The following is a 12,160-nucleotide window of genomic DNA, read 5'->3' on the forward strand; positions in this document are numbered from 1 at the left end:
ACTCCAGAATTCTTGCATGGAAAATCCCATGGACAGAGGAGCCTGATGGGCTAGAGCCCATAGTCACAGAGTCAGCCACGACTGAAGCGACTTAGCATGTATTAATGCAGACAGTTATAAATCCAGATACAGCCTCAAAGAATCAGAAATGGTTCACCCATGAGTGGTGGACTTGACAACAGAGAGCAAGGAGAAAACTTCCCTCATTTGCCCTACTCCTCCTCACCTTTGTGGTAATCAGAGTGTGAGAGAAGCAGCCTCCTTCTGGAGAGTAGCAGGAAAGCAGGAGCCTCAGGAGACAACCCCAGATCAGTTAAAGACAAGGACTGGAAGGAAAAGCTCCGCAGAGAAAGCCAGTGTGTAGGGCAGTTAGTTTCTAATGGAATAGGAGCTCCAGAGGGCACAGTGGAAAGGGCTCTCAGAAATCAAATAGTGGCAAAAACGGGTTGCAGGTGTATGTGGAGGAAACAGAACATCTGGGGCTCTAATATCAGTCTTCACTTCTTTTCCAATCTTGTAAAGGTGGTAACACCTCCTCTATTGTCATTCGTTTTTAATACCCTTCTTAATGTGCTCCATTATAACCGATTTAGTTTCACTTGAACATATTTCTAGCTCTTACTTTGCTTTCTGTTTAAAATTCATATGATCAGATTGGCATATTTCCAAGGAAATACTTTCTCTAGCCCTCATGAAATGTGCTCTCTTTGTAGCAAAAACCTTGTCATTCTAATATCTTAAGTCTTGGTCCAAAAGGCCAAATTGCTTTCTCTGACACTGAGAGTTTGATATCCTCCCCACTCTTCCCAGAACCCTTCTTTTAGTGGATAAAGAAATGGCAGTGCCCCCTTTCACTCCCAAGATCTTCAGCTTTTGCCCAAGCATCCTTCCACAGAACTGCTTTGCAAGTTATTTGTAGATGTGCCCTTCAGCCCTGTTGGAGGTACCAGGAGCAGATAGAAGTCAGAAAGTTAGGTGGATGCTATGACATAGTCCATATTCATAGTGAAAAGATGGCACTGCTTTCAACATTACTTGACATACAATATTTAATTTTTGTATGCCTAATGATAGAATTGATGCTTTTGAACTGTGTGGTGTTGGAGAAGACTCTTGAGAGTCCCTTGGACTGCAGGGAGATCCAACCAGTCCATTCTAAAGGAGTTCAGTCCTGGGTGTTCATTGGAAGGACTGATGCTAAAGCTGAAACTCCAGTACTTTGGTCACCTCTTGCGAAGAGTTGACTCACTGGAAAAGACTCTGATACTGGGAGGGATTGGGAGCAGGAGGAGAAGGGGACGACAGAGAATGAGATGGCTGGATGGCATCACCGACTCGATGGACGTGAGTTTGAGTGAAGTCCGGGAGCTGGTGATGGACAGGGAGGCCTGGTGTGCTGTGATTCATGGGGTCGCAAAGAGTCGGACATGACTGAGCAACTGAACTGAACTGAATGATAGTACAAAAATTAAAATCTCCAAAAATGTATTTGGTAAAGAGTAAGTTTGACTTCTTTCTGTATAACCAATTTACTTCCCCTCCCTGGAGATAACTACAGTTATCAGTTTCTTGAATATGCTTCCAGAAATATTCTATACATTTATCAACTTATTTCCTCTTTAAAAGCCACAGATTGTAGCATCATATACCCACAGTTTTGCTTTTTTCACTTAAAACTACATCCTGAAGATCTTTCAAGGTCAGTCCCTATAGAGCTGCTCATTGTGTGACTGTGTAGTATATTACACTGCTAGTTATACCATAGTTCATTTAACCAGTTTCCCACTGGCAGTCTTTTAGGCTACTTCCAATTTTTTGCTCTTGCAAACAGTGTTTCAGTGAATATTTTTGTACATGTGTCATTTCAAACATACATTTATACAGTATATACAGATTAAATATGTAGGTTATATATAGAATACATCCCTTGAAGTGGATTTTCTAGATCAGACTATGGCACTATTGCTTTTGATTGGCTCCTGAGGAATCTTTATCCAGTGATCTCTTGAACATGATGGCAGCAAGCCATCCACTTCCACAGCCTCCATTACTGCTGCCAAGGGCAACTGTTTCCACTTCTTTTTGTTTCCACTTACGGAATCCTCCCTCTTCTTCTGTGGAGAATGTGATAAAACATCTTGTCTAGTGAGTGTGCAAAGCCTTCATGGAGAATGCTCTGTTTCTGTGGTGTAAATGTGGCTGGTTCAACTTGTTTTTCTTTTCACATTTTTCTACTTATCATCATAACCTTTGTTATGAAACCCTCTGCTGACCTCCTGGTGTCTTCCTTCTCCTTTTCCTCTTTTTCCTACACCTCTTTCTCCCCTCCCCCTTTCTCTCCATCCTCTTTGTTCTCCTTTTCCTTCTTCTTTTTCTCTTCTTCCTTCTCCTTTGTGATGGTTTTTGATGGGTCAAGATGCTAGGCTACAGTCCCCAGTTATTGAATCAAAATAATCTTGCTGTTTGCAGATTTGAAGTCCATAAGTAGTTGGCTTTAAGTAAAGGAGATTATCCTAGATAATCTGGGTGGGCCTGATTTAATCAGTTCAAAGGCTTTAAACTGAGGCTTCCCTGATGAAGAAATTCTTCTGTGAATAGCAGTTCCAGCCTGCCTTTCTTGACCGACTGCCCTACAGGTTTTGGACTTGCCTAACCAGCCCCTGCAGCAGCAGCAGCAGCAACCAGCCCCTCAACCCACTGCAGTGTTGTTGCCTGGAGAATCCCAGGGATGGCGGAGCCTGGTGGGCTGCCATCTGTGGGGTCGCACAGAGTCGGACACAACTGAAGCAACTTAGCAGCAGCAGCAGCAGCAGCAGCAGCAACCAGCCCCTATAACTATGTAAGCTTGTTTCTTGCAATAAATCTCTTAATATATATTTTCTACTGGTTCAGTTTCTCTGGTTGAACTCTGACTGATACAGCCTTCAAAGTATTTTCTCCATCCAGTCTGGGAAGTCCTCATTTCATTGACAAGTGTAAGAAGGTACTCCCCAAACTCGTTTATCTGTTCCTCAAGGTGGAAGATGAACTTCAGTAAGCACTTACCGAGGGCCATCATTGCCTCTGATTGGAAAGTAACCATTCTTCAGGTCCCAGGAAAGGTTCCCTAGCATCAGGAACAATGTGCTTGGGTTGTCTTATTGGTTGATTGGGGTTGATGTCAGATCACTGTTAATTGCATTAAGAAGAAAGTAAAAATTATTGAACAAAAAAAGTGAGAATGGGCAAAGTATAAAATAAATAACTCTTGTGTCCATACTGATATAAATAAGTGATTGACTGAATAAACAGATAAATAAATGGAAGAGAAGAGGCAAATCTCCCAGTCAGAAGAATTTCAAATAATTTAAATAGGTAATCTGCCCTCCACCTCATGTGAAGCGTTGACTCACTGGAAAAGACTCTGATGCTGGGAGGGGTTGGGGGCAGGAGGAGAAGGGGACAACAGAGAATGAGATGACTGGATGGCATCACCGACTCCATGGACTTGAGTTTGAGTGAACTCCAGGAGTTGGTGATGGACAGGAAAGCCTGGTGTGCTGTGATTCATGGGGTCGCAAAGAGTCGGACACGACTGAGCGACTGAACTGAACTGAATCTGCCCTCAAGGAGGTGGATCATTACTCTCTATTTCCTAAGATTGGGTGGGCATAGTGACTTTCTTTCAAAAAGTACACTGTGGAAAGAGGGAGGGAGGACTAACTCTATAGTGTAGAAATCTGACAAATGCTACCTCAGTCAGGCTATCAAGTTCAACATCAGTCATGCAAAATCATGTTGGTACTACATTTCACAGCTATGATGCAATGAAAAGGCACTTTACCTCTGTGGTCTTCTCCCTCAAACCCATAATCCCAGTCTACTCATGAGAAAAACGTCAGAAAAATCCAAGTTGAGGGACATTTTGCAAAGTAGTTGACCAGCACTTTCTCAGAACTGTCAAGGTCATCAAAAACAAGAAAAGTCTGAGAAACTATCATGACCAAGGAAGAGCCTAAGGTAAGACATGATGACTAAATGTGATGTGGGGTCCCGGATGGGATTTTGGAACAGAAGAAGGACATTAGGTAAAAACTAAGACTGAACAAAGTGTGGACTTTTATTAATGATGATGTATCAATATTGGTCCATTAATTGTAATATGTGTCATACTAATGTAGGATGTTAATAAAAATAATAATAGGGATAGATGGATGTTGGGCATATGAGAGCTCTCTGTATTATCTTCTCAGTTTTGCTACAAATGTAAAACTGCTCTAAAAAATAAAATTTATCTCTGGAGACAATAAAAATATCAGTGATTGCCAGAGGTTCTGGGAAAGAAGGAAGAGAGGGTTGAACAGGCAGAGTGCAGGGGGTGTAGGGCAGTGAAACAAAACTGCATGATACTGTAGTGGTGGATAAGTGTCATACACATTTGTCAATGCCCATAGAATGTGCGAGGAAAGAGTGAACCCCACTGTAAACTATTAACTATTAGACTTTGTAACAGTGTATCAACATTGGTTCCTTAACTGTCACAAATATACTACACTGTTGCAAAATGTTCATAATTGGGAAAATTGTGCATGCCAGAGTTGGAGTGGTTGGAGAGGGAGAGGTGGGTGGGGTGAGTAAACAGAACTCTATATAATATCTGCATATTTATTCTGTAAACCTAAAACTGTACTGAAATAAATGAAGAAAGAACTTGACTACGCATTTCTCCAAAGAAGATATACAAATGACCAACAAACACATGAAAAGGTGTTCAACGTCACTAGTCATTAGGGAAATGCAGCTCAAACCTACAGTGAGATACCACTTCGCACCCACTAAGATGGCTATAATTTTTTAAAGGTAAAATAACAAGTGTTGATAAGAATGTGGTAAAATTGGAACCCTCGGGCATTGCTGGCAGGAATGTAAAATTGTGCAGCCACTGTGGAAAACAGTTTGACAGTTCCACAAAAATCTTTTTTAAAGATAGAATTACTGTATGATCCAGCAATTCCACTCCTAGGTATATACTCAAAATAATTGAAAACAGGTATTTAAACCGTAACTTACCAAAACTTGTACACGATTGTACCTAACTCAGTATTCACAATAGCCAAAAAGTGGAAACAACTGAACTGTCCATAGATGGATGAATGTATAAATAAAATTTGATATAGCCATACAATTAAATTTTACTTAATCATAAAAAGGAATGAATTACTGATGTATGGTACATAGATAAAGCTTCAAAACATTATGCTATGTGAAAAAAGACAGACATAAAAGGTCATATATTCTGTGATTCCATTTTTATTAAATATCCAGAAGAGATAAATCCATAGAGACAGTATGAAGATTAGTGGTTGTCAGAGGCTGGGGGGCACTGGAGGAATGGGAAGTGACTGCTTAATGGGTATGGGGTTTCCCACTGGGATGATGAAAATGTTTGGGAACTAGATAGAAGTGATGGTTATGCAACATTTTGAATATAGTATATGCCACTGAATAGCACACTTTAAACTGGTTAATTTAATGTTATGTGAATTTTACCTCGGTTTAAAAACCAAGGAATGTACAAAGTACATAGAGAAGGAAACCACTAACTGCTTTAGGAGAGGTCAGAAGATGGGAGGATGGGAAGGTTTAAAGCAGTTTTCAAGAAAAGTATCATTTGAATTGAATTGAGTTAATCAGTGTATGAATCAACTATCAAACATTTATTGTGTGCATGCAAATGCCAAGCACTAAAGCATTGAGGATATATATATATATATATGAATGAATATGGATTCAGGTCTCATTTGCCCCCTCAGGGAGCTCATAATCTGGTTGGGAGAGACAGACACATAAATAGGCAATTGCAGGGTCTTGTAGTAAGTGCAGTGGTGGATGTGTACACAAGGTATTGTTGAAACACATGCTTGGAGTGTTTGGAATGATAGGTAGGTAGTGTGAGTGAAGAGGGAGAAGGAAAGTAATTTTAGTAGAGGGAACATAACAAGCAAAGGCATGGAACCAAGATAGGGTGTGTGTGTGTGTGTGCGCGCATGCGGAGTCATTACAAGTGGTTCCACCAAGATAGGACCAAGATAGGGTGTGTGTGTGTGTGTGTGTGTGTGTGTGTGCACATGCGGAGTCATTACAAGTGGTTCCACCAAGATAGGACCAAGATAGGGTGTGTGTGTGTGTGTGTGTGTGTGTGTGTGCGCACATGCGGAGTCATTACAAGTGGTTCCACCAAGATAGGACCAAGATAGGGTGTGTGTGTGTGTGTGTGTGTGTGTGTGCACATGCGGAGTCATTACAAGTGGTTCCACCAAGATAGGACCAAGATAGGGTGTGTGTGTGTGTGTGTGTGTGTGTGTGCGCATGCGGAGTCATTACAAGTGGTTCCATGTTATAATAGCAAAAATTTTCAAAACAAGAAGTGGCAAATGAGGTTCAAAGCAAGAGGATGACAGTTGGGCTTATATTTTAGATAAATCCCTCTATTAACAGTGGAGACTGGGATTGGAAGGGCATGAGACTAGAGGCAGGCAGACTAGTAGGAGGCTGTTGCCATAAATCTGGTTGAGAAATTATCTGGGCCTGAGCCAGGGAAGTGGTAATTGGGATAAAGAGGAAAGATCAGAACCAAGAAATGCTTAGGAGATAAAATGAACAAGACTTGAGGATTGAGTGGATGTTGGTGGTGAGTGAGAATCAAGAACAACTCTAGGCTTCTGTTTTGTGTGATGGCATGATATTTGTCAGAGGTATTAGTTGATAGCACTAGAGGCTGACTCCAGTTGACTGAAGAGAAAAGCCAGTTTTTAAACGAATGGGTATTGTGGTGCTCCCACAAGTGTTGGGAGGGTTGGAGCTTGAAGGCTAAGCTTCCAGGAACAATGCCTCAAACCATTGCAGAAGCAGTCAGATGATACAGGTGATACACGTAGAGCCCAAAAAGAAACCGCTACTGATGCTGCTGGAAGAACCAATCTTGAAAACACTGGGAATTCTCTGAGAGCAAAACTGGAAGCTCTGCGGAGAGCTGGTTTCCCCATGGTGCTCAGTTCTGAATCAGTCTCATGCAGACGTTTCTGAGTGGAGAAGTGAGCAGGGCCAGCAGGTAGTCCTGACTTACACAAGGGAGGCAGAGCTCATAACCTGGAAATACTTCCACATGTAAGAAGGTATTCCAATAATGAGGACAGCCACAAGTATAGCACACATGGTGCTGCTGTCAACTAATGTAGAGGATGCCAGAGTTTGAGATTTCCCCTACGGTCCGGTGGTTAAGACTCCGAGGCCTTCCAATGCAGGGGGCATGGGTTCAGTCCCTGTTTGGGAACTAAGGTCCCACATGCTGTGGGGTGCAGCCAAAACTTTTTTTAAAGAGTTTTTGGGGACGAGGGTAATGAGTTCCATCTCAAACTTGTGTAGTTAGAACACTCAGCTATAGATGTCTAGAAGGTGGTTGGGGTATTTGAAGGTCCCAGCATAGAGGTAGCAGTTAACTAACAAGAGGAGGTGGGATGGTCCAGGGAGAGCATGTAGAGTGAGACGAGAAGACAGAGACAGAATCCTAGAGTGGGAAAGAAAGCTTCCCAGGACTTCTCAGTGCCCCTGTAAAAAGCCTGTGACACAGGAATGTATACAATGTAAAGATGGAGAATGTTTGCTTTCACTTGCCCTGCATTTCACTTTTCACATACCTTGAGGATATTTCGAGTCATTTGTCTAGCTCACTGCTGTGATCCAAAGGGATGATAAAACTTGTCTTATCTCTCCAAGAGCTCCAAGCAGTGACAGCCTGGACCAGGTCCCCAGGTGAAGTGCCCAAGATTCCAGGAAGACTGAGCACTATTTCCCTAAGTATTAACACTTCAAAAGGGATAAAGCCCAGACTTTGGAGATGTCTCTAGGCTGTAAAAGCTGGAGACACAGGACTTATCCGGCTTTTGGAAGGACATGCTCACCTTACAAAAGATTGGTGTAAGAACCAGGACTCCTTCCAGCTCCTCTCCGAGGAACAAAGGGTTTTCTCTTTTCTTTGGGAGGGAAGCAGGATGGCTGTCTCTCTTCCATATATAAATGGAAAAAATTCACTGTTTTCTATCCCTTATCTTGGGGGTGAATCCACATAGAAAGTTTCCATCAGTTCTCACCCTGTCGCCTATGGGTCCGGGTGTGGTGGATTGACATGGTAATATTACTCTGCAATTGCCTATTTATGTGTCTGTCTCTCCCAACCAGATTATGAGCTCCCTGAGGGGGCAAATGAGACCTGAATCCATATTCATTCATATATATATATATCCTCAATGCTTTAGTGCTTGGCACTGATCTGGTTGTGAGTATTTTTTTAAAAAAAACAAACTTATCCCTGATCCAGGTGTATCCTGCTTCTTTAGTATCCATACATATATATAATGTACATAACTGTGCAAGTGGGGTAACACTTCAGACCCCTTGACGAAAGTTCTTGGCAAAATATTGGGAAACATAAGCATTTAAATGATGGAAGGAGAAAGAGATTTTAAAAAGAGAGTACAAATGAAATAATGCCATTTGCAGCGAAATGGATGGACCTAGAAATAATTTATACTAAGTGAAGTTAGAGAAAGACAAATGTCATATAATATTACTTATATTTAAGGCCTTAAAAATGATACAGATGCGTATTTACAAAACAGAAGGGGACTCACAGATTTAGAAAACAAATTTATTGGCGACTTCCCTGTCAGTCCAGTGGTTAAGACTCCATGCTTCCAATTCAGAGGCCATGGGTTCAATCCCTGGTTGGGGAACTAAGATCTCAGATGCTGTACACAAAAAAAAAAAAGAAAAAAAAAGTTTATGACCTCCAAAGCGGAAAGGAGGGGGGATAAATTAGGAGTTTGAAATGAACAGATACACACTACAATATATAAAATAAACACCAAGGATCTACTGTGTAGCACAGGGAACTACATGCAATATCTTAAATAACCTATAATGGAAAAGAAACTGAAAAAGAACATATATATGTGTGTGTGTGAATCACTTTGCTATATACCTGAAACTGTCAGTTCAGTTTAGCCACTCAGTCATGTCCAACTTTGCGACCCCATGGACTGCAGCACGCCAGGCTTCGCTGTGCATCACCAACTCCCAGAGCTTGCCCACACTCATGTCCATCGAGCCAGTGAGGCCACCCAACCATCTCATGGTCTGTCATCCCCTTCTCCTCCCACCTTCAATCTTTCTCAGCATCAGGGTTTTCCAATAAGTCAGTTCTTTGCATCAGGTGACCAAAGTATTGCAGCTTCAGCTTCAGCATCAGTCCTTCCAATGAATATTCAGGGCTGATTTCCTTTAGGATTGACTGGTTTGATCTCTGTGCAGTACAAGGGACTCTGAAGAGTCTTCTCCAACACCACAGTTCAAAAGCATCAATTCTTCAGTGCTCAGCTTTCTTCCCTCATAGCTCAGTTGGTAAAGACCCCTCCTTCAATTCAGGAGACTCTGGTTTGATTCCTGGGTCAGGAAGATCCACCTGGAGAAGGGATAAGCTACCTACTCAAGTATTCTTGGGCTTCCCTGGTAGCTCAGCTGGTGAAGAATCTGCCTGCAATGCAGGAGACCTGGGTTCAATCCCTGGGTTTGGAAGAGCCCCTGGAGAAGGGAAAGACTACCCACTCTAGTATTCTGGCCTGGAGAATTCCATGGGCTGTATAGTCTATGGGGTCACAAAGAGTCAGACACAACTGAGCTTCACTTTCACTTTTCAGCTTTCTTTATGGTCCAATTCTCACTTCCATACATGACAACTGGAAAAACCATGGCTTTGACTATGTGGATCTTTGTTGGCAGGATAACAACCTCGTTATCCTCAATGAGACTATGAGCCATGCCGTGTAGGGCCACCCAAGATGGACAGGTCATGGTGTACAGTTCTGATAAAACGTGATCTACTGGATAAGGGAATGGCAAACTACTTCAGTATTCTTGCCTCAAGAACCCCATGAACAGTATGAAAAGGCAAAAAGATGTGACACTTGGAAGTGTCACAACATTGTAAATCAACTATACTTCATTAAAAGGAAATAAAAGAAAATGCCTGAAGATAAAATTAATATTGCCTACAAAACCAACAAGGATCTACTGTATAGCACAGGGAACGATACTCAGTATTTTGTGATAATCTAGACAGGAAAATAATCTGAAAAGGAATATATATATATATATACACACACATATATTTATAACTGAATAACTGTGCTGTATACTTGAAACTAATACGATATGATAAATCAACTATACTTCAATTAATAAATAAAAATAAATTTTAAAAAAGAAAGAGGGACTTCCCTGATGGTCCAGTGGCAAACACTCCATGTTCCCCATGCAGGGGGTCCGAGTTTGATTTCTGGTCAGGGAGGTAGATCCTATATGCTGCAACTAAAGATTCTGGATGCCCCAATGAAGACTGAAGATTCCATGTGCCACAAAAAATAAAATTGCCTACAAAAACATAAAAAGAACAGGAATGCTCAGAAAGGGACTTCTCTGGCAGTCCAGTGGTTAAGACTTCATGCTTCCACTGCAGCAGGCATGGGTTCGATCCCCGGTTGGGGAACTAAGATTTCATATGCTATGCACAGTGTGGTCAAACAAAAAAATAAAGGAATGCCCAGAGAAGTACACAATAACCAGGCAACTGAATGAATTCCATGTGATAGAAACCTAAGAACAAGAATGTTTCGAGGGAGAGGCCATTATCTGCAGTGTCAAATGCATAGAGAGGTCCGATAACATCAAGACTGAAAAGCTTTGGCAGTTTGGAAGTCACTGGTGACTTTTGCCAAAAGAAAATTCAATAGAAACATTTTCCAGTAGTTTGAGGCATGAATGAATTTGAAGAAGTAGAGGCAGCAAACATCGGCTACTACTATTTGGGGAGGCTTAACCTGAAAGGCAATGGCAAGCCACTCCAGTACTCTTGCCTAGAAAATCCCATGGATGGAGGAGCCTGGTAGGCTGCAGTCCGTGGGGTTGCTAAGGGTCGGACACGACTGAGCGACTTCACTTTCACTTTCACACATTGGAGAAGGAAATGGCAACCCACTCCAGTGTTCTTGCCTGGAGAATCCCAGGGACGGGGGAGCCTGGTGGGCTGCCATCTATGGGGTCACACAGAGTCGGACACGACTGAAGTGACTTAGCAGCAGCAGCAGCAACCTGAAAAGGTAAGGAGAGTAATTGGCACCTCATGAAGATTTCGGGTCAGGAAACAGTTTTGTTTTGTTTTTTAACAGGAGAGACCAAGCAGGTTTAAGGATAAGAAAAGGTACTACAGATTGAAATCAAGAGACAGAGGGATAATTGATGGGGAAAATTGCTAAAGGAGGTTGAAAAAGATGGCACATAGAGCCCAAGTTGGTGAGTGGATCTTGAACAGGAAGGTGGGGTGGAGACAAGGTTGGTTGTGAATGTAAAGTAGAAGAGATTAGACAATGAATGTGCACGGTTTTGTGAATTTTGTCTAGCAGGGTGGGAATAACTAGGTGGAGGAGAGAAGGGTGGTTGGTAGAACAGACACAGAGTCAGAAGTTTGTGGGGCTGGTTTGGCAGACAGGAAAAGGGAACTGAGGCTGCTGGTGAGAGAGTAGTTCAGGTGATCAAGTATGACATTAAGAAAGGTTGGGAAGAGAAGGAAATGAGGCCAGGAGGGGCTGGGAGATTGGGAGAAAAAATGGAGGATGCAAAGGACTAAAGGGGTAAAAGAGGTATATGAGGTAAAAGAACAAGTGTCCTGTGAGACCCTTACTCCTGAGGGGTCAGGTGGAGAGGAGATAGTCTCAGAATGGAAAAGTGAAGGGTTCAATGTTAGACGTGAGCAATTCTGGGCCACAGTAAAGTTCAAGATGTGGTGCTTTGGGTGCAGGTGGCTGAAGTGGAATGGGGAAGGTAATTGAGAGGACCAAGGGACCCAGAGGTTGCTGGTTGTGTTATCTCCATGGACAATGAGATTTCCTAGTATGAGTACCAGGAATTAGGGTGGAGTGGGAGGTCATGGGCGAGGCACCAGTCTCCTTATTTAAGAAGGGAGGAATGAAGGATACCTAAGAATTTTCTCAGCAGACTGAGATAGAGAGGGTGACCAGTCTAGATACAACAGATTAAGAAAAGGCGTGTCTGGAAGTGTGAAACAGCC

General features: G+C 42.3%; 1 protein-coding gene across 1 annotated transcript in view; it reads left to right on the forward strand.

Annotated features, from left to right (window-relative positions):
• TAF1 (TATA-box binding protein associated factor 1) overlaps positions 1 to 2,876 on the forward strand; it is a 98,397-nt gene extending 95,521 nt beyond the window's left edge. Inside the window, exon 39 of the mRNA XM_055437770.2 lies at positions 2,637 to 2,876. Coding sequence (XP_055293745.1) covers positions 2,637 to 2,835 — 199 coding nt within the window. The 3' untranslated portion in view covers positions 2,836 to 2,876. The remainder of the gene's footprint in view (positions 1 to 2,636) is intronic.
• Positions 2,877 to 12,160: the final 9,284 nt, after the last annotated feature.

Source organism: Moschus berezovskii, chromosome X (assembly GCF_049115385.1).
Source record: "Moschus berezovskii isolate FMDL1 chromosome X, NW_MosBer_1.0, whole genome shotgun sequence".
Lineage (NCBI taxonomy): Eukaryota > Metazoa > Chordata > Mammalia > Artiodactyla > Moschidae > Moschus > Moschus berezovskii.